Genomic DNA, 23,774 nt, shown 5'->3' with positions numbered 1-23,774 from the left:
ATGAAAAAGGATATTTGTCGTCCTGGCTTGTCCCCAGACCGTCGGTGGAGGGGGTGGAAGCGGGTCCGGGACGGCCTCTCCACCAGCCCATGGTGGCGGGTTCCGCGCACGCTGTCAGCTGGGTGGAACGCCGGCTGTGGAGAGAAGGAAGAGAGTTGGCTTGTGACCGTGACATTGCCACTCACCCTCAAGAACACCAACTGATCACAACAACAGATGACAAGGCTGACTTTATAATTTTACTGGTGTCTATGACTGTGCCTTGAGTCAAGGTAAATAAAATGCAGCACATGGAGCTGTTTCTACATCATTACAGAATAATTTAAAATAGTCTTTAGTGTGTGAAGATGAAAGCTGAAAGAATGATATATTAAAAGTTGTCACAATTTGGAGACTATGGACTCATACATCAAATCCCAGGAATTAGGAGATAAGCATGAAATGTAAAAGAGGTATACTTAAGACAGAAACGAATTGAGTACCTACAGCGTGCAGTGTGCAGAAACATAGATGTGGCATCCAGAAATAAAATGGGATGCCTCCTGGGGACTGGGGACTACTTGCTCTATACGGTGTCTTTTTATATTTTTGATTGACTCGACAATGTTTAAAAATTCAGGTTTGGGGCTTCTAGTGAAAAATCTGAACATCTTGGCCACACTGGTCCCAAATTCCCACTTGGCAATGGGGACTGAAATTGAGAGTAGCTGCTCTCTGCAGGTGGGACACCGGACCACTCAAATGACTTCTTATGTTAGACATCTGAGTTTGTGACCCCTGAGTCAAGGCGAGAAAAAAGAATACTACCTGAATACAAGTGGGAAACACACAGCTCATTATCAACTCATTTATACCCCAAATGGCACAAATGAAAATACAAACAGATTCAAGATAAATCCATGGTCAATAAATACAAAATCTTTTATTAATGGAGGCTTGGGTGACATTCTTAACATTTTTGAGTTTGGCATGATAAAAGGCAACCTTTTTTTTTTTTTAACATCTTTGTTGGAGTATAATTGCTTTACAGTGCTGTGTTAGTTTCTGCTGTATTACAAAGTGAATCAGCTATATGCATACGTATATCCCCATATCCCCTTCCTCTTACGTCTCCCTCCCATCCTCTTTATCTCACCCCTCTAGGTGGTCACAAGCAAAAACCAAATCCTAGGCTGGACCATTCTACCTCACATAATGGGGCAATGTGTATACAATATTATGCCAGAGATGTTTGTGAAATACATGAAAACAGATTTTCTTTTATGTAAATTGAATCATATGTCAAATACCTAGCTTACTATGAAAGGAATCCTTTGACGGAGTATGTCTTTCTGGGGGAGCTTCTTTTAGTTAAGAATTGGTCGCTAATTTTTCTTTGTTATAAACACACAGATTTTCTTATATCGGATTTGGGAATGACTCCTATTTCTCCCGAGTGGACTGATAAAATGTCTGGACTAGTTTAGTTGAACAGTTCTGTCAGCAAAGGGTCCCAGGTCCCAGCCTGTCTCAGTTCTCTAGTTTTACAATCCAAATCTATTAACTCCTAAAATAAAGAGATCTTACTGAGGAACAACCTCTGGTACTGGAAGAAAAACATCCATTGTGATAGGTAAGATGGATGTTGATCTCAGACAAGACAGCACACTAATCTAGGGAGTGATAAGTTGAAACACCTTTGTTAATCAAGAGGATGAATACCCAAGGCACACTTTATCAGGACCTGCTTACACAGCAGACATAATTTTTAAGAGACAGATTACTTTGTTCCAGGATAAAAGAAAAGGGAGGACTCTCTGGTAATAAAATCACACGAACGTTAACTGTACTTGAAAATAACATTTTCCTCTAGGAGTCGTAGAGCACAACTACTGCCAGACTGAGCTCCCAGAGGCCAGCCTACAGAAGGGGCACCGAGGGTCTTTAGAAGGGGATCCAAGGGGACTTCCCCGGCGGTGCAGTGGTTAAGACTCTGTGCTTCCACTGCAGGGGAACTGAGATCCCGCATGCCGCACGGCGTGGCCAAAATAATAAAATTAAAAATAAAGGGGGGGGGGATCCAAAAAGCAGAAAGCTCTTGGAATGTCTTCTGATCTTCCTACTACACATACATTTTCTATTTACACTTGCCTGTTTTGCCTTAACCCCTGCTGGCCCAGATCCTCTATTATTACTCGGACTCAGTGTGTGTGTGTGTGTGGAGGGGGAAGTCTCTGGCCACATTTGAAATTTTCTTCTCTTCCTCACCGTGGCACAAGTTCAACTCTCTGCCCCTGTAGTAGCTGATCTTCTTCCACACTATATTTGACTTTAGCCCTCTCAACTCACAGGGTCTTGCCCATCAAATGAATTAGAGCAGTTCAGCCCAGGAAGCTGGAACTGGACGAGGTTTCACAGTGAAGGAGTCTGTTAAACACTATGGTGTTTGGTAGTTGGCCTAAGTCTCTGGATCCCAAAAAGCTAGGGACAAACAGACACACAGTTCTCCTGTTCCCACCAACTTCCAATCTCGTCCTTGATAAGAGCTAAAATTCTGTTATTTAAAAATGTATTTCTTAAGCTAACTTTAATACAGAAAAGAAATAAAACCCTACCACCTTGAAGGTCAAGTACTTCATTTTTTCTGTTCCTTTTCAAGTTTTATCCATAGTTTTTACATGGTGGTACCCATAGCACATTTATTTTTGTGATCTATTTTCCATACTTAACATTTTGTAAACAATCTTCCATATATTATGTAATCCTTACAGTTATTAATTCAATAAGCATACAGTATTTCATTTCCAACATTCATAACGCCAAAACTCCATTATACAGTTCAAAGAACTTGTGGTTTGGAATCAAAGAAAACAGTCTCAGTCCAGAATCTTCCACTTACTAACAAGTTACTTCGTTAGTCTTCCTTATCTGTAAAGTGGAAATGATCATCTGATAACTTCCTCACAGGCTTGTTGAGAAAACGAAATTAGATTATGTGTGTGAAAGCTGCCTTATCCCAAGGAAACTGGGTGTTACAGACTGAATTGTGTCCCCCAGAATTTGTGCATTAAAGCCCTAATCCCCAATGTGACTGTATTTGGAGATGGGGTCTTTAAGGAAGTAATTAAGCTTAAATGAGGTCATAAGGTAGGATCTAATCCATAGGACTGGTGTCTTCTTCTTTTTTTTTTTTTTTAGGACTGGTGTCCTTTTAAGAAGAGGAAGAGACACCAGGAGGACACGCACACAGATGAAAGGCCATGTGAGGACAAAGCAAGAAGGCAGCCATCTGCAAGCCAGGAAGAGAGTCCTCAATAGAAACCAAACTACCAACACCTTGATTTTGAACTTTGCAGCCTCCAGAACTATGAAAAAATAAATTTCTGTTGTTGAAGCCACCCAGTCTGTGGTATTCTATTAGGGAAGGTCAAGCAGGCCAATACACTGGGCACCAGAAGGAGGATGGATATCCAGGTGGTGGGACACTGGAGAGCATCTTGTTAAAGGTGAGGCCACCCTGCAGAGCCCTTCTGTGGACAGCAGGAGTGACATCATCGTTAGGGGCATCCTCTAGCATTCTGAGCCTCCCACACCCATCTGCTGCCCATGCCATGTCACCTCTGAAAGCTGCAATCTGGGATGAATGCCTAAAAAGAATGTTGGCAGGGCCTTGTGACTTGCTTTAATCAATGGATCATGAGCACACGTGATATACATCTTGTCCAAACAGAAACTCTCACACCCTTCCTTCTGCCATGAGAATGCCATGTCCCAAAGAGCGGATGCTGCTTCAACCTCAGTTGCAGAAGGGGAAGATACAGGGAGGAGAGCACAGCAGGGAATATGAGTGAAAAACAAAGGTTTGCTAAAGTCCCAGAGTTTTTGAATTGGTTGGTACTGTAGCAAAGCTGACTGATACGGCAGTGATGGCAGAGAGACTGCAGTGAGATGGAGAGTCCTGCTTTTCACGAAGAGCAACGAGGGAAGTGTAAAGTCAAAAGAGCCTGCAAATTGGTGCCTACATGTTTTAAGGAGGGCCTCAGGCTCAGGTTCTGACAAGCACCACCCGATCTGAAAACGTGGGACCCAGACACTAAGTAGAGAAGACAGGACTCCTGCACACCCGTATACAAAAGCTCCTCCACACTGATATCTGGGATCCGGTGCTGGACTACCCATAGGTAGACCGAGCACATTCTTAGGATACAAGCAAGAAAAGGACAACACAGAAGAGGAAGACTCTATTTGAGAGACTGTCCAATAACATTCAAAGTATTCAGTGTGGGAAAAATCAGAATTTAGCTGGATTTTCTTATCTTTTTGTTTGTTTGTTTGTTCTGGATGGCTTAACAGTTTTTATTCTGAAATACATAGGGATGGGAGGTCCAATAACCGCTTCAAGTCCCGGGCCAGCGTTGGTCTTACTGCAGGGCCCCAGGCACTAGAAAGCGGATGGGAACCGCACATGGGGAGTGGCAGTATCCTCGCTGACTGCCTGAGGTAATGCAGGGGTGAGGGTTAGCACCAGGAGGCTCTCAGTAGGAAACTGAGCAGTGAAGGGGTGGCCAGAGAATTCTGTTTCACATTGTGACTGAACTGCCAGGGCCTGAGCATGGAGAGGAATGACCGAGTGGTAACCCAAGGCAGGGGAAAGGTGGATTCTGGGCTTAGGTCCCCAAATCTGAGAGAGGGTAGACTAGGTGGAGCACAGACCAAACACCAAGGTTCCACGGACCTCAACAGTGAAGGACAATGAGGCCGGGGCGGGAGGGTACAGGTGCTTCCTGAGTTGGCAAGTAGCTAGCCATAGGCAATTCTTACTTAGTTTCTGTGGCTGGGCTTTGGGGGGAGGAGGCGAATTCAAAGCGGTTCAAGGTACTTCTGGGAATTGAATGTCCACTTGCAGAGAGTCCCCGTTTCAGGCTCTCCCCGCTTTGCAGAATTGCATGCTCCTGATTGCTTCTGAAAATACCTCTACGTGGATGGCAAACTGGTTCAGGTTTCCAGGTATTAGGGTGGCTGATAGGGCGGGGGCGACATGGCTAATGCTGATAGCGGAACTCTTTCCGAGATGAAACAGGACACGTGAATCCTCCAAAAGAAGCAGCGTTGTGGATTTGCAGGGCAACGGCAGACAGGACCACACTCCCAGAGCACTCCCCCCAAGGACCGAGACCTCACGCAGGTGTCTTTACATGCAGCACCATATGCAGTCACCTCACATCACCTGTGAAAGCTGCAGCCTGGGGTGAATGGCTGAACGTGGCAGCTGGATTTCCTTACCTTTCCTGGGAGGAAGATTACTTCCTCTAATTAGACACTATCGATCTATCAATGTGACCTACATTTGCATTGATTCTTTTAGCAGACGTACCGCATCACTGGCAGATCATTAAGTTTGTGGCTAATTAGAAACCCCAGATCTTACATGACTAACAAACCACAAGCAGATTCCTACTACTAAGCCCATGTTTAGTCATGGAATGAGCTGAAGTTTGAGAATTGGAGAGTTGCTTATTGCCAACTCAAGGAGACTGTCATTATTAAAGGTATATATGCTATAGCATATTCTTTATATGTGAATGACCAAGCCACACTTGTTTCTTGCAGCAAAATCAATTCTTACTTACAGCTGTATTTCTATACGATGTTATTAAAAAAAGGAGCAATGTAATTTGCAACTTCTCTCAAGTGAAATATAGATTTCTAAATGTTAGTAGGATGGCCAAGTACATTCCTGCACTGTAAGAAGTTCTACTGAGTTTTTAAAAATATATTTAAAACATTTGAGAAGACAGAGATTAAGCATATTAATGGTTCCTCTGAAAAGTCTTGATCCAGAATACCATAACCTCAGTATCTTTACAAGGGGATGCCCGATCACTATCTCAAACAGAAACAATTCCACATAAGACAACTCTCAGTAGCATCATTTGTAGACATTATGATAACTAAAGCGCAAGAAAAAAAAAATCCTGTCAGAGCAACAGATATTATTCTGGAATACCACTGTCAATACTAGAAACACATACTGACAGGAGTTGCACTGGATGTGATGATACCGTTATTTTACGGTATGAGGACAATGTGCTAGCCTGAACCAGGGGTCATTTATGTGACAACTTCACCCATCTCAGCAGCAAACCAGGAAGCAAAGAGAGTCTCTAAGCAACAAAAACAGAACCCTCCAGGAGAGCACTTGGAAGGGAGCCCCTCAGGTTCTCCATTACACCTTACCTGAGCCTAATAAACTGGACCACCTGGCTTTTCAGCCCAGAGCAGGTGAAAATAAGGTGGGGATGAGCAACACAAGGGAACAGGGCTGCTGGCTTATCAGAGTGATAAGAAAAAGGACTGCTGACCATAATGGAATCCAGCTCTGTGCTTTCCTTCTACAGATGAGAAACCAGGACCCAGAGAGATGAAGTGATTTTTTCTCACCGTCACACAGCCTGGCAACTTGAACTCAGGATTCTGAGTCTCCTTCAGGGTTCTCTTCACCTCACCATTTTGCCTCCTTTGCTCAGTCACCCACACAAAATCAGTTATTTTTGAGATTGTAAGTGGATTTTTGCTGACATATACAGAAAAAATAAAAAATATTTTTCCAGAAATGTTCCAGACAAAATTTTATTATGTTCTCATAAATCTACTGACGACCCAAGATTCAATTAAAGGGTAAGAGCCCTGCTAGGGTATCTGGCTATCCTGCAGTATAAACAGCATACTTATCTTTTATATTGGATCCAACAGTCTCATTTGGGGTAAGTGTCCAACAATATTTTATAAAGGTTAGCTACAAGTCCCAAGGCTATTTATTGACCTTCCCATGCTTCCTCCTATAGAATTAAAATGCTACATGGTGTCTGTCTAAATTACTCTATATATTTGAGCTCCCATCTGTTTCCCTCCTCCCCAGTAGAGCTAGAGGTGGAACAGGAGACTGGGTAGAAGTTTAACAGATCATAAAGGCACTGCTAGACGTGGTGTGCTAATGCTTGGCTCTGAGGTCACCCTCGCACTCACTAATTTGCTCTACAGGACCTCCAGCCCGCCCACAATGCTGTTTAGCTCTTCTTTCGATCATGAAAGACTAACCCCTGGTTCTGAATACATTTCTCTGGGGGGAAGACTGGAGACTTTAAAAGGGCAGGAAGGCAGATTCCCTGAGTTTGCAGCGCTTCTTATTTATATGCAGGCTATAGTTAATGGGCGACGTTATAGGTCCCCTCTTTTAAAAAAGAGTCTAACAAAGGGACAACTGTGCCTCTCTTGGGAACCCAGCCACATTCCAGGATCATTCCAGCCACAGCCAGGGCTTCCTTTGGTTCTCATCATGAAGGGAGGGAGGGAGTCAGGAAGACCTGCCCACTGCAAAGAAGAGGCTATTAATTCACTCCCTGGGGGCTAAATGGAGCATTTTAATTCTGCCTTACAAAACGAGCAGAATAAAAAGGATTTCATAGCTTGGTTAGAGACTCTATTATATCACCATCAAAACGAAACAAAACAAAACAACCTTAAAATATAATTCAAAATACTTTACAAATCTCCAGGATCAGACGTGCCAGCGCTCTGCCAGCCCTCCCTGACCTCAGCTCCCCAGCCTCTTCCTTGGCCCTCTGCGGTGTTAAAATTGGGCAGCAGCTGGTGCTCAGCCACGCCAGTGGGCTAGATCTTGAGTTCACAAAACTGTAAGGCTCCTAACTTCTGGGAATAAGGTAAGGCTTTTCTCCCAGCAGGTGGCCAGTGCTACACTATCTTCAGGCTGGTCTTAGTCCAGTTTTACAGGGTACTTTGACTCTCAGAGCCCCTGAATCACCTGAGTGGGTAGTTTTTATTTTATTTTTAACATTGAGACCATGCCTTTTTTGCCAACTGAATTTGGGATCCAATCTTCTCCCAAGGACCAAATGAGTCCTGCTGTGAGGATGAAAAGAAGCTACAAAGAGCAGAGCAGAGCAGAGAAGGTGCTGGCACCCAAACCTTCTAACCTGTGACATGGCCTGTCACCATATCTGTATCCCATGTGTTGCCCCTTCCTAGTCCTTATTTTTAAATGAAAGGTAAAAGGGAAGAAAAGTTAATAAGATAAACTAAGGATAAAGATTACTCTAAAATATGACTGATAAAACAGTTTGTTTTTTAAGGCAGCAAAGGTCCAAACAGAAAAAAAAAAAATCAAAGCAGTCAAAATTATCTCAGAGGACCAGGAGGAATAATCTGTAAAAATAAGAAATAACCACAAAGCATAAAACATGCCCAGAGTGCAGGGTTTAGGGTTCATAGCGGGGCTCTTGTTCCCGGAAGAGGCAGTTGAGAAGGTCAATATCCCAGGTGGGGCTCGCACAGGCATCTCACCTGGAGAGGTTGGTGGGTGACATTCTGCTGACCTAGCGTACTGCAAGCGGTGAGACCTGTTATTCTGCCCCAGCACCTTCCCTCTCGGCCCCCACATGGTGTCTGTGACAGTGGGTTCCAACACACGTTTGATGAATTATTATTATGTTTCTAAATAATTAGGATCCAAAGCAGAGTGTGTGATGTATATAGGGTGTAGAGAAGATATTAGAAGCCCTGTTTCCACCACTCAGTTTTCTATTTTTTTGTGTGTAATAATATAACAGTACAGGGGTATGTATATATAACTAACAAACAAAAACGTAACCAGATTGGGGATACAAAACTCTTTTTTACTACTAGGATGCATGATCAAAAAGTTTAAATGACAAAATGTTGAGAATTATTGAAACTGGTGATGGCTATATGGGAGCTTAGTATTCTATTCTTTCTACTTTGGGGGATAGCTAAAATTTTCCATAATAAAAAGAATTTCCACTTCAAATCCTCAGGGATGGGCATGGGCATGGCAGAGGTTAATGCAGACCCCAGGCCCCTGCAGGCATATTATACTGTCTTTCCAGGAAATACCACACAAGCACCCACAGAGGTAGAAGTTTTAAACTGTCCATTCCCATCCCCGCCTTCCTGCCTGGTGCAATGTCTTCAGTGGAAAGAGAGGCCTTCTGTTGAGTGCAGCTCCCCTTTGGCTCCTAATATGATCATGACTAGAGAAATCAGTTCTGGGTAAATTGGGTCTGCCCATTTATTTCCTCCAGAAGAAGCTGATTTGCTTCTTATGTGATGATGGAATGATGGAAAGGAACTGTGGAAGGGAGGAACTGGTTTTTGTGAGCTAAGACTTGAGCAGTGACAGGGCAGGGCAGCAGGTGCCTGGCCTAGAGGCAGGTTAAACAGGAAAGCAACTGGCCAGTAGAGTAAGGCCAATGGTGTCCTCAGAGGCCAGAGGGGTCAGATAGGTATTTTAGGTCCGGTAGGAAAGGAGTCAAAGCACCTGAACGTGGCTTTACCCCATCACCTGCCTCTTCCTGCCGTATGAGACAGAGGTGAGGAAGAGTCATGTGTAGGCACGGACTGCCCTTCTTCCCTCTCCTTTCAGTCTCGCTGCAACCTGAATCACGCCAGATACACCACCCTGATTAAACTTGGTAAGATACTTCACTGAGTTTAAAAGAGATCTGTAATTTGGAATTAAAAAAAAAAAAAGTAAGGGAGATAAATGCAACAAAATTGACAAAGTGATGAAAATTATTGAGGGAAATGGGTGGAGGCAGTCAAAAGGCACAAACTTCCAGTTTTAAGATAAACAAGTTCTGAGGATGTAATGTATGGCATGGTGACTAGAGCTAATAATACCATAATACATATTTGAAAGTTGCTAAGATAGTAGATCTTAAAAGTTCCCATCAATGAAAAAAAAAATGTGTAACTGTGTGTGGTGATGGACGTTAACTAGACTTATTGTGGTAATCATTTTTTTTAAAAATCACATACATATTTAATTAAGAAACTAATAATGCAATATTACCCAAATAAAAGTAAGCACATGCTTAATTATCATGTTCTATATTTCAGAGAAGAGATATTAAGGATTTATGCCATAAGTTTATTTACAAACATATCTAGGATGCTGAGTTCAAGAGTTTGATCCTTTTTTCAAAGAGACAGCACATCTCAAAATGCTCCTCTTCATATCTGTCTCATGGATTATTTTTTAAGCAGTTGGTGTCTTACTATAAAGAAAGGTGCTGTAAATCCAGACGCAAAGTACAAAGTCATCATAGCTAGTATCCGCCACTTGTTTTCCACTGAAAATGCTAAATTCTTCCCTGGACCCTCCTCATAGCGGCTCCTACGGACCACTGAGGCTGTGAACCTCCAAATGCTCTGTCCCAACACGGTGCTGTTGGAAGCTCGGCGAAAGGCGCAGAGACTGAAGGTGGAAGAAATGGCAGCAGCACACCAAGCCCGCCTTTCCTCATGACCTTGTTCCCCTGTGTATTGTGGTAATCATTTTTTTGCAATATATACACAGAGCAAATCATTATGTTGTATACCTTAAACTAATACAATGTTATATGTCAATTATACCTCAATAAAACTGGAAAATATTAAGACTGGTGATGAGTATAAGGGGGTTCATTATTCTATTCTCTACTTTAGGGTATATTTTACATTTTCAAATAAAAAGTTTAATTTTTTAAAATTAAAATTGTGACACTATAGTAAATTAAGGGTGTCTTTTTTTCAGCTTTAACCCAATAACTTACAGACATGCAAAAAAAGAGATGAAAGCTAAGTGTTTTACCATATGGCCTGCAAAAATTATTACTAAAATACTTTTCTTCACATGACTTTAAAGGACAAAATAAGTGTATAATTTCACAAAGGAACTAGGAAGGTATATCATAAAAGAAAATGTTTCTAGAGGGAATAAAATAATCTGGAATATTTAGTTAGATATAACAGCACATGGCAATTCTAAACAAAGCATATTGAGTTTTAAAAAAGACAACGAAATGTACATCCTGTTTTTGATTTAAAAGAGCCTTGGGTACTTTTCCTCACCCGACTACTTGCTCATGAAGAGGCACACATAGTGTCCTGTTCCTCCTGGATTCATACAGTCAGTCACAAGAGTTAGGAACGCCCTTACAGGCCTATCAATCCCACTATGCAGCACCCTTGCCGCAGCCATCCAGCCTCTACTAGACCCCACAGGAGATGGGACCCGATGACTTTCCCAGGCAGGCCACTCCTTTTTCATACAGCCCTGCTTCTGGTATATCTTCCCTTAGGCTGAGCTGTAAAGTATCCTTGGGGGAATCTCTTGGGGGAATCTGCCCAGATGAGAGGTTTCTAAAAATTCATCATTATAAGGTCATTCTTCTCCATGAGGAACCAAGTTACCAAAAGTAGGAGGATTTGTCTGTGGGACCAGGTTCTCCATTTAATTTGAGTTCAAACTGCAAATGAGTCTGGGTGCTTGTTTGGAGACTCCAGGTTAAGTGGGTTTGGCATTCCTTTTGTCACCTAATACAAAAACTGGCAGGGCTCATAAGGAGGGAGTCTTTTCTTCTCACCTGCAAGTGCTCCCCTCTGCCTACAGACAGGGGAGAGAAATCCAACCACTCAGACGTGAGCTGGTGAGAGCTGCCATCCTGAACCGGGCCCCTCCTTTGGATGGGTGAATGTGCTACCGACAGCTTCTTGGTTCCCAACAGTAGGGCAGGGTCTCTCCCTTACAAGGAAGGTGGGCCTTTCTCCAGCTCTGGCCTGTGACTGGTGAGGTAAGCCTGGTCAGCCCTGCCTACGCGGGCACGCAGGTGGCCTCACTTCCAGGAAGAGGGAGGCGTGAGGAGGGATGTCCCATTTTGATCCCAGAGCCCCGCCCAAAAGGGCTCTGGGAGCTACCCAGCAGCTAGTAATAAAGGTAATAAAGCTAATGATCTGATCCTCCATCGGCTCCCTGAGTCATCTACCCACCAGTGAGAACCCAGAAAAGGGAACGGCGATCAATCAGCTTCAACTGCCAGAATGTTATGGTTCAGCTTCTCAGATTAGGCACCATTAACACAGCCCTAACTAACTACTTTACCTGGTACCCTAAAAAATGGATAAGGAAAATTATCATCAGTGAACTTGGTTATTTTTGTGGGATTTCAAAGTTTTGAGGTGACTGTATTTCATCTGATGCTCCAACGGCGGAGGTGTGCAATCCGCATGGAGTATAAAACAGAGATTAAAAGTAAAATGGTTCATCAATGCCATAATTCAGATGTTTCCTCTAAAGCCACCAAGAAACTTACTGAGAAATGCTAAAAAAAAATTTTTTTTTCATTTTCTGTGTATTTCACTTGTTTGTGTTTAGGGAATTTTTGATATGTTTTGAAAAGTTTTGGAGTTTCTGGAAATAATTTGTGGTCATGGAGAGACTGACACATAGGATTAACTGTCAGTGGGATGTGCCACAGCTGGGAAGGCGACAACCAGTGGGAGACTTCTGCCTGTGTCAGGATGATGACTGCCCACTTTCTCCTTTCTCTTCCCTATAGACCAGCTTTACAGCTGTGGGGTTGTGACTTTTAATAAGGAAAACATATTTGGTCTTCCTCCTCATTTCTGGCACAGAGCTCCTTTGGAATTTCCTAAGTGATGAGAGCAGCAAAGGTGTTTTTTGTTATGTTAATCAGGTGACTTTTGGAACACACCTAACGGTAGGGGCTGGTTGTCTGGAGAACCAACCCTGTGATTAGAGGGTCGAAAGTTTTAGTGTCCCCCTCAGCACCACCAGAGAGGGGAGAGGGACTGGAAGTTGAAGCAATCGCCAATGGCCAATGATGTAATCAATCATGCTTCTGTAATGAAGCCTCCATAAAAACCCAAGAGGACAGGGTTTGCAGAACTTCTGGGTTGGTGAACACATGGAGATGTGAAGACAGTGGTGTGTCCTGGAGAGGGCACAGAAGCTCTGTGCCCCTTTCCCACATACCTTGCCCTACACATCTCTTACATCTGGATGTTCATCTGTATCCTTTATCATATTCTTTTATAATAAACTGGTAAGTGTAAGTAAATGTTTCCCTGAATTCTATGAGCTGTTCTATTAAATTAATTGAATCCAAAGGAGGAGGAGGAGGTCATGGGAACCTCCGATTTACAGCCAAGTTGGACAGAAGTTGTAGGTAACTCGGGGACCTAGACTTGTAACTGGTGTCTGAAGTGTAGAGGCGGGGCAGTCTTATATAGGACTGAGTCCTTAACCTGTGTCACCTGATGCTGTCTCTGGGAAGATGGTGTCAGAATTGAGTTGAATGGTAGGAGAATTGCTTGTTGGTGTCGGGAACCCCCTTCTGCCCATGGTGGAATTGGGTGCAGAACACTTAATAGCCCACTCAGTCGAACTATGGGTAGTAGGGCCAGGACATGCCAGGCCAGGGCACAGTCTTTTTCCCTAAACCAAAATCTAGGACTGCCCACTTCCCCAGCGCTGCTGTTCTCCAGTGGGGAAGAGTAGAGAAAAGGCAAAGGTCCACACCTCACAGGCATAAAGCAAGAACTTGCTTCTTGGTGGTTCTTAGATATGGAAGAACAGATGGACCCCACTTAGAGCCATCAGTAACTAAGAAAATTCAGGCTCTGCTGGAACCATTACTTTTAAAGACAACCAACCCGCTTAGATCAAATTATTTAAATAAGAAATATATTTACATTCTTAAATAAAAGATGGACAGTGAAGAGGCAACCTCCACCCCTTGTTCCCCTCTCTCCAGTCCCCACCTCCCAATGGGTAATTACATTATTAGTTTCTTGTGACTCCTTCCAACTACTGGTTATGCATGTACAGCAAATACATATTATTTCTACCCCTACCCTTTTTTACACAAATGGTAGCACACTAATACACTGTTCTGTACCTTTTTAACTTAACTGCCAATTAAATTTCTAAACCTGATTCCAATTTCTTAGAAGTTCTTTCTCTAAATTCTCAAGATATAAAAATAGCCAAACAGGGACTTCCCTGGTGGTGCAGTGGTTAAGAATCCACCTGCCAATGCAGGGGACACGGGTTCGAGCCCTGGTCTGGGAGATCCCACATGCCACAGAGCAACTAATCCTGTGGGCCACAACTACTGGACCTGCGCTCTAGAGCCCGTGAGCCACAACTACTGAGCCCGTGTGTCACAACTACTGCAGCCCATGCACCTAGAGCCTGCACTCTGCAACATGAGAAGCCACCGCAATGAGAAGCCTGCGCACCGCAACAAAGGGTAGCCCCCGCTCGCCGCAACTAGAGAAAGTCCGCGCGCAGCAACAAAGACCCAACGCAGCCAAAAATAAATACAGTAATTAATTAATTAATTTTTAAAAAATAGCCAAACAAAAATATTAGAAAACTCAACAAAAGTAAAAACCATCAGAGAACATATACCAAGGCTATAACTGGATCACTCCCTTCTAGACAGTTCATCTTGGCCAATTTCTCTAAGCCCTTATATCTATCTCAGAATTACCTGGTCCTCAAAGCCTACGATCACTACCCTCTTCCCTTTCACTGCCTCCCTCTCGTCTCCATTTAACCACAGCCAAGCCTCTCCCCTGGGGGGTGGGGGTGGTGTTTGAAATAGAACTTAATGCTCTGTTCTTCTCCTCTCACCCCTGTGTCTCTTCCCTTCTCCACAGCTAAGTTTCCTGATGAAGGAGTTGCCTCAACTACCTCCTCAACTCCCACTCACCCCTCAGCCCCCGACCCCTCTACTACACTGAAACTTCTCTCCCCAAGATAACCATTGACTTTCCTTGTTACTAAATGCAACTGGACGTTTTTCAGCTCTTAAGTTACCTGACCTCTCAGAACCATCTGAAATTACTGACAATTCACTCTCTTTTGAAAATGTTCTTCTTCTGGCTTCTGCGACTCCATGCTCTCCAGTTTCCTTCCTACCACTGTGGTATTTCTTTCCAGTCTTCTGTGCTGACTCCTGAACTTCCCGACCATCCTTTAAGTGCTGGCCTTCTTCAGGACTCTGTCGTATAACTCTTTATCTTCAGCAGGGACCTCTCACCAAAGCTTCAGACTTGTAGTTCAACAGCCCACTGGACAACTCTTCTAGGACTACCTGGCAGGCATTTCAAACCCAGCATGTTTAGAAACGAATCTGCCATCTTCCTCCCATACCAGCTCTATCTCGTGTATTTCAAATGTCTGGGAATGGCACCACCCCACAGCCAAGCCCTGGAAGTTTGGGGTCCTCCTTGAGCACCTCCTCCCAGCCCCTCCCCATCCCAGGCATCTCCATGTCTGGTCACTCTGACCTTCCAAACATTTCTCAAACCTACTACTATCCTCAATTTCCCATCTACCCATTCCCCGGAATTACTGCAACAGCCTTATAATTGGTCTTTTTGTCTCTAATCTTGTTTCCTCCAATCTAGCTTTCACAATGCAGTCAGAGTAATCTTCCTAAAACACAAATCTGATCACATCATTCAACTACATAAAACCCATTAATGACAGGATTTTTAAAAATAGATCCTAACAAGCCGATTTTAAAGTTCACCTGGAAAAATAACTATGCAAGAATAGCTTGGAAAAATCACTGAAAAGAAGCTTGAGAGTGAATAAATCCCACTAGAATTTTAAAATGTAATATAAAGCTACAGTAATCAGTTAAAACATTGTGATTCTGGTGTATGAATAGACACATAAATCAATAAAAGAGAACGGGAAGTCTTGAAATATAAGCAAACACATGTGGGAATTTAGTATATGATAAAAGTGGCATTTCAAATTAGTGGAGAAAAGATGATTATTCAATAAACAGTGTTGGGACAACTGGCTAGCAAACTGAAAAAAAATTAAGTCAGATTCACATTGCATACCCTATGTTAGCATAAGCTCCTGATGGATCAAAGATTTTAAATCTAAAGACGAAGGCACAAAGTATTAAAAGAAACAAAGAGAAGAAGACTTTTTACAAAGCCCTAGAAGCCATTGAAAAACATTAAAGTTTGATACATAAAAAAATGTAAATGTCTGCATGGAAAAACAAAATCCCATCATAAAAAAAGACAAACGGCAAACTGGGAAAATATTTACAACTTATAACACAGATAAATGTCTACTTTTTTAATATATAAAGAGCTCCTAAAAAGTCAATAAGAAAAAGATCAACCACCCTAAAGAATTAAGAGCAAAAGAAATGAACAGCTTGTTCACAGTAAAGGTAATACATAATACATAAACATAAGAAAAAATGTACCTCACTCTTAGTAAGAGAAATGTAACTTAAAAGAACACAGAGACATGATTTTTCATCTATAAGACTGAAAAAGATCAGTTGATAAAACACTGAGCTGGGGAGGATGTGGGCAAACAGGCACTTTCATACATGGCAGGTAGGGATGTAAACTGGTGCAACTTCTATGGAGTGTGAACTGACACACCTATCAAAGCTATAAATGCATATACTCATTGCCCCAGCAATTCCACTCCTAGAAATTTTTCTCGCAGTTATATTTGCATGTGTATAAAATTATATGTGTATAAGGTTGTTCATTGAAACTTAGTTTGTAACTTTTTTTTAAAGTCTGTAACTTAAATGTTCATCATTGGAGAACTAATTGAACAAATTATGGTAAATCCATACAATAGAATACTGTGTACTCAGAAACAAACCAACCAAAACAAAATAAGAATAAGGATGCTCTTGGGGAGCTGATATAGAAAGATCTGTAAGATATATTAGTGAAAAATGCAATGTACAGGAATGTGTATGGTTAGCTACCTTCTGGGTAAAAGGGTGGGGTGAAGTGAATTATATATTCACATTTCCTAATACTGCATAAAATATCCCTGAAAGAATAAACAAACTTGATAACAGGGGTTGCCTGTAGGGAGTGAACTGGGTGACTAGGACAGAGATGGAAGGGGTATTTTCACTGCACACTCTTGATTATTTTTAATTCTGAACCACATGAATATAAATACATATATATTCAAAAAACAACTAAAATTAAAATTGAAGAGCATATTACAAAGCTACAGTAACTACACTGATATGGAAATGGACAGAGGAAATGGGCAGCCATATCAATGTAACCAAACAAACAGAAAGGGACTTCCCTGGTGGCGCAGTGGTTAAGAATCCGCCTGCCAACACAGGGAACACAGGTTCAATCCCTGGTCCGGGAAGATCCCACATGTCTCAGAGCAACTAAGTCCGTGCACCACAACTACTGAAACCTGCACACCTAGAGCCCATGCTTTGCAACAAGAAAAGCCACCACAATGAGAAGCCCGTGCACCGCAACGAAGGGTAGCCCCCGCTCGCCGCAACTAGAGAAAGCCCACACGCAGCAATGAAGACCCAGTGCAGCCAAAAATAAATAATAAATAAAATTAATTAATTTAAAAAAACAGAAAGAATCATATAAAAAATGAATTATTCAAGAACTGAGACAACAGGTTGGACACAGAAGAAAAAGGGTGGGATCTCTGTCTCAAGGCTCAAGACAAAATAAATCCCAAAGTAATAACAGTATTAGAGTATTAGTATTAATATGGGTTAAAAAAATTGGGTGAGTGTTTGAGAAATCTTGACATGATAAAGGCCATTCTAAACATACAGATTATAACACGGAAGTCACAAAAAGATCAATACATTTGCCTCATAAAAATCAGAACAGAAAACTCCCAAACAAAAAAAAATTACTAAATGGAGAAAATATTTGGAATATATATGGCAGATAGTGGTGGACAGACTCTAAGGTGTCTCCTGATGATCGCCACCTCCTGGTTCATGCCTTTGTGTAATTCCCTGCCCTTAAGTGTGGGCAGGATCTGTGACTTTTTTCTCACCAATAGGATATGGCAATGGAGTGATTCCGTTCTGATATTTGAAAGCCTCTGTCTTGCTAGCAGAGGCGTTGGAGAGACTCCTCTTCACTGGCCTGGAAAAAGTAAGCTGCCATGACATTAATGGCCATGCTGGAGAAGCCCACGTGCCAAGCAAGTGTGGGTGGCCTGTAGGAGCTGAGGGGAGTCGCAGGCAAGAAACTGGCGCCTCAGTCCTGCAACCACAAGGAAATAAACTCTGCCCAAGGGAGCTGGGAAGCGCATTCTTGGTTCAGCCTATGATGAGCCCACAGACTCATCCAGTATCTGCACTGCAGACTGGTGAGACGCTGAAGCAGAGAAACGAGATAACCCGTACCAGACTTCCCACCTACAGAAACTGTCAGATAATAAAATGCGTGTGGTTTTGAGCCAGAAGCTCATGGTAATTTGTTACACAGTAACAGAAACCCAATACACAAAAAGCCAATTTCCTTAATACATAATAAAGAAGTCTTAAAAACCAATGAAAGGATAGAGTACTCAACAGAAAAACAGGCAAAAGACTTAAAAACATAGTCTACAGAACAGGATATACAAACCGTCAAAGAAACATAGAGATGCTCAACCCGTCTTTTGTGTTATTGTCCTTAGCACCTTAGAACAGTGCCAGACAAGTAGGGGCTGCTCAATATTTATTTGTTGAATGAATGAATAAATTTCACTCATAATTAAAGGAATGTCAATTGAAACAATGAGATGCTATTTCTTACCCAATAGATTAGCCAAGATTAGAAAGATGGATATAATTTGAATAGATGTTTCTCCAAAGATAATATACAAGTGGCCAGTAAGTACATGAAAAGATGCTTAACATCACTTTTCATTAGAGAAATGCAAATCAACTACAATGAGATATCATCTCACACACATTAGGATGGCTACTATGAAATCCACAGAATGTAACAAGTGTTGGAGAGGATATGGAGAAATTAGAACTCTGTACACTGTTGGTGGGAATATAAAATGGTATAGACAGTATGGAAAACCATATGGCTGTTCCCCAAAATATAAAACAGAATTGCCAAAAGATCCAGCAATCCCACTTCTAAGAGTATATTGGAAAGAACTGAAAGTAGGATTTCAAAGAGATATTTGCACATCTACGTTTACAGCAGCATTATTCACAATAGCCAAGATGTGGAAGCAACCCAAGTGTCCTTCCCTGCATGAATGGGTAAACAAAATGTGTTATATACATACAATGGAATACTATTCAGCCTGTAAAAAGGAGGTGATCTTGTCACATGATACAACATGGATGAACCTGGAGGACATTATGCTAAATAAAATAAGCCAGTCACAAAAAGACAAATACTGTAAGACTTCACTAATTTGACCTCGAGTGGTCAAATTCACACAGAGAGAAAGTAGAATGGTGGTTACCAGGGGCTGGGAGGAGAGGAAAATGGGGAGTTATTTAATGAGAACAGAGTTTCTATTTTGCAAGATGAAACAGTTCTGGCTACTGATTGCGCAACAGTGCAAATATACTTGACATTACTGAACTTATGGTTAAAAATGGTAAAGATGGTAAATTTTATGTTATGGTTTTTTTTTATTTTTTACCACAATTTTTTAAAGTAGGTATATTCTGTGGTGCAGACAATATGAAGAAACAGACACTCTCAAAATGCTGGTGGGAGCAGAAAGTGTAACTACCTCTATAGAGACTATTTCGGTAATATCTACCTTAATTGTAAATGTACACATCCTCTTACCCAGCTATTTTACTTCTAGGAACATATCCTACAGGTATTACCCTTACATAAATACCCGAAGATACATATAACAAGAACGTTCACTGCAGTTTGCTTTGTAATAGTGAAAAACTAGACAGTCTAGGTGTCTAGACCTCAATAAGAGACTGGTTAAGTGAATGATGGGATAGCTATGTGAAAGTATACCATGCAGCCACTGAAAAGAATACATATCTTTATGTACGGATATGATGTCCAAGACATTCAAGTTTTGCCTTCAAGGTGGAAGTTATTTATTATGGCATGGTTCCATTTGTGTAAAGATAAAGTGTGTATATATATATATATATATATATATATATACACACACACACACACACACACACACACACACACACACAATACATGCTTGCATATACACAGAAAACTCCTGGAAGGGTGCAAAAGGAACCCTTGGCAATAAGTACCTCTGGGGATTAGACTGGGGGAGAGTGTCAAGGAGAGAAAGGGAGACTTTTACTTTTCATTTTATATACTTCTATTTTATTTGAGTTTTTTAAACAAACATGTATTACTTTTACATAAAAATTAATTTGGAAGAATAAATAAGTGAGCAAGCAGACAAGCAAATAAAGAAATATTTCCCCAGTATCTTTACATTGCCCTTAGGACAAAATCTAAATCCCTTAAAAAGAAAGTAAAATCCTTCGCAATCTGGTCCCTGTTTTACCCTCCAGTCTCACCTCTCACCACCCCCACTTCACATGCAATCTATGCTCCAGTCTCACCAACCTCCAGTTCCTCAAACAGGACACGTTTTCTCTCGCCTCCAAGCTTTGCCAGATGCTGTTTCTTTTGCTTGGAACACTCCCCACTCCAACCTTCAGTCACATGGCCCTCAAGTCCCAGCTCAGACATCTCTTCCTCCAGGAAATCTTCCCTGGAGCTCCCCCTACCCCCAGTCTGGGGTAGGCACCCCTCAGATGTGTTCCAGACGCTCTCTAAACCCCTCCGCCCTGGGTTTATCACATGGTCTCACAATGACTTCTAAAATCATTTGCAATTTCCCACTGGACTGAAGTTTCTCCAAGCAGTGACCATGCCTGTCTGGGTCACTGCCCTATCTCTGGCATCAAGCACAATGTCTGGCACATAGATAGTGTTTGATACATATCTGTCAAGTTGGACTTTCATTACAAAAGAACTATAACCACTTTATAGACAAATTAGGAACACAGAAGAGGGGAGGTAGAATTATAATCCTACCACCCAAACACAAGCACTGTTTCCACTCAGTGTTTTTGTTCCCTGTGCATGTTTTTTCATAGCTGTATTCCCAAGCTGGACATTTTGACAAGACCCTCCTGACAGAGACATTTTGGTCAGGGAACGTTTTGCTACATCCTGTGGAAACATGAGACTTTTATCAGCCAAAGTAAAGATTGCTGTTTTTATAATCAAGTAATGTGCACAAGAGACCACAGACATCCCAGACTCTTTCTAATCACTAACCTACCTCTCATTTGCCAGGACTTTTACTTTGTACCCCATTAATTACTGGATTGTTTGAACTTGTATGAGGATGGATTACTATTATAAGTTTTTAAAAAGCAGTGATTTGGGATTTCTCTGGCAGTCCAGTGGTTGAGACTCTGCCCTTCCAGTGCAGGGGGCGTGGGTTCGATCCCTGGTCGGGGAACTGGGATCCCACATGCTGCTGCTGCTGCAGAGCAGCCAAAAATATAATAAATAAATTAATTAAATTAAAAATAAAAGTTAAAAAAAAAGGCAATGATTTATTTACAGCCTACTTGGTTAACTTCTAAAATTTAGTACTCCTTCTCCCAAATAATCACTATAAAGAAGTGTTAAAACATCAGTATAATGTATGTGTGGCTGAAGAAACTGTTAAGAACTTCACTGAGGATGTCCCTGACAGTGGTGAGGTCAAGAATAAGAAATCACACTAATGCCCACACACCCCTCTCCCCACCTCCCTCCCCAGGTCTATAAAGAGAAGTTTGAGAATCTGAGAAGAAGCCCATGTAAGACACAAGTGACTCCTCAGAGCATCTCTGAGCCCTGCCTCAACCCTTACTATCCTCCATCGTTTACCCTCAGCCTGAGATTAGAGGTTGGCAACAGGGAGAAGACTCAGACACGAGATTCGGTTCTGTATTTTGGTCATTACTTGACTTTTTTTTTTTTTTTTTTGCCACATTAAAAAAACAAAAACAAGAAAAACTGATGTCTCAGTGGGAGTGTCAAAAAGTCCCTAGGGAAAAACCAGTTATGTCCTAGCAGCTGTGTAGAAACTTCATATACTCCTCCAACCATCAGTGCATACAATTTTGTACCTCCTTTTAAATTGTTCCTTTAATATAGTAATACAAGTATTTTTCCATGTAGCTGCAGAGTCTTTAACTCATAATTTTAATACTGAGCAGATGTATCATATTTTATTCAAGTCAGTTATTCACTATGACAAATAATACTGCAGCATTATCAGACCTAAAGTTTTCTTTTCACACCTTGGATTACTTTCTTAGGCTAGAGTCCCAAAAGTAGAATTCATGAAAGAATATGAATATCTTAACACTTCATGCATATTCTTAAACTGCTTTCAAAAAGATATATACTGGGACTTCCCTGGTGGTGCAGTGGTTAAGAATCTGCCTGCTAATGCAGGGGACAAGGGTTCGATCCCTGGTCTGGGAAGATCCCACATGCCACGGAGCAACTAAGCCCGTGCGCCACACCTACTGAAGCCCGCGTGCCTAGACCCTGTGCTCTGCAACAAGAGAAGCCACCGCAATGAGAAGCCTGCACACCGCAACGAAGAGTAGCCCCTGCTCACCACAAGTAGAGAAAGCCCGCACGCATCAACGAAGACCCAACACAGCCAGAAATAAACTTTTTTTTAAAATGATGTATACCGATTTACAATGTCTGTAACAACATATACAAGAACAAATTTTATTATCCCCTCACCAACATTGAGTATTAACTCAAATTTTTTCCTAATTTAATGAACAAAAAGGCTAAATTATTACTTTGATAATAATTAACCTTTATTGGCATTTACAATGTTCCAGGCACAGTGCTATATGCTTCATATACATCATCTCATTTAATTTTACAACCACCTTTTGAGATGGTACTAATGTTATCCCCATCTTATGGATGAGGAAACTGAGGCTTAGAAAGCTTATGTTCTTGAGTGCAAAGCTCAGCAAGGGTGGAAGCAGGCTTTGAACCGAAGCTGTCTAAAGCCTGAGTCCATATGCCAACCACTCCTGCCCATGGTATCTCATTACTGTTTTAATCTATGTATCATTGCTTATAGTGACAAACGCACTCCCAAAGATCTCTTTGCTGGGTGAATTTCCTATTTCCTGATTTTTCTATCCATGGCAAATACAAACAAGTCCAAAGGGTCAGAGGTAGCTTAAAAGTCAGGGTTTCAGAGCCAAAGTTTTGACAATGGGCAGGACAGGGTCTGTAGTAAAGCAGATCGGAATCAAGAGAAGACTGTCTACAGTTACTGCAGGGACTGGATGTGGGGCCTTTGCCATGTGCCTTTCCTCAGTGGCTGGGATGGTAAGGCTTCAAGGGCCGGATGTAGGGCAGAGAGAATCAAAAAGGCAGGTCGAGCTTCTGGCCATCCAAACAGCCTCAGAAGTTCCTAAAGAACTATCTCACTCCATTCTGGTGTGTGAAGGCAAGAGGGCGGCTAGTACCAGCCCTAATGATGTCACAGGGTTAACAAATGAAGAAATCAGGAAATGGTTTCTTTTTTCTTCAAAAAATACTCTGGTTGAATTTCCTCAACAGGTTTCAACTTCTGCATTTAGAGAAAACAGTTCTGTTTTAGTAATTCAACAAAAGAATAAAAAAACTGCCGGAAGGATTGCTAGTAGCTACAAGCACAAACTCCACAATCAAACAGCCAGGACTTGAAATCCGGTGCTACCATTTATGGCTGTGAGATCTAGGGAAGCTTCGTAATCCTTAGCCTCCTCTGTCCCCCGCTTAAATAGAGACAGTAACAGAACCTACCTTCGGGGTTATCGGGAAGAGTAAACAATGTATGCAAAGTACTTAGCAATAGTGCCTGATGCCTGGTACAAATTCGGTACATTTTCACCAGGAGAGGCAGTGGTAGAAGTGGTAGCACTAAAATACTAACAGTAGTAATCTTGTTTGGAAGGAAGGAAGGAAGGCAGGGAGGGAAGGAGGGAGGAAGTAAGGAGTAAATTTCCTTTTCCACTGCACTCAGAAATAAAGGGTAAATGTGCTGGTCAAATGGTATGGAGTGGCTAAAAAACTCTAGACAA

At 41.8% G+C, this 23,774-nt stretch overlaps 2 protein-coding genes across 2 annotated transcripts in view; both read right to left on the bottom strand.

Moving 5' to 3' along the window:
- CRTC3 (CREB regulated transcription coactivator 3) overlaps window positions 1-23,774 on the bottom strand; it is a 99,977-nt gene that overhangs the window by 39,667 nt on the left and 36,536 nt on the right. The window contains exon 3 of the mRNA XM_079910122.1: window positions 15-134. Within this exon, the coding sequence (XP_079766248.1) occupies window positions 15-134 (120 nt within the window). The remainder of the gene's footprint in view (window positions 1-14; window positions 135-23,774) is intronic.
- LOC307181856 (uncharacterized protein) lies at window positions 8,768-20,355 on the bottom strand (the record flags this gene model as incomplete). The annotated part of the gene is made up of 2 exons (XM_079912757.1): window positions 8,768-10,334; window positions 20,226-20,355. The coding sequence occupies 2 exons, from the start codon at window positions 20,353-20,355 to the stop codon at window positions 10,048-10,050; spliced, it is 417 nt and encodes a 138-aa protein (XP_079768883.1). The 3' UTR covers window positions 8,768-10,047.

This window comes from Stenella coeruleoalba, assembly GCF_951394435.1.
Source record: "Stenella coeruleoalba genome assembly, chromosome: 2".
NCBI lineage: Eukaryota > Metazoa > Chordata > Mammalia > Artiodactyla > Delphinidae > Stenella > Stenella coeruleoalba.
The sequence above is the reverse complement of the archived record's forward strand: the minus strand, read 5'-3'. Positions and strand labels throughout refer to the sequence as shown.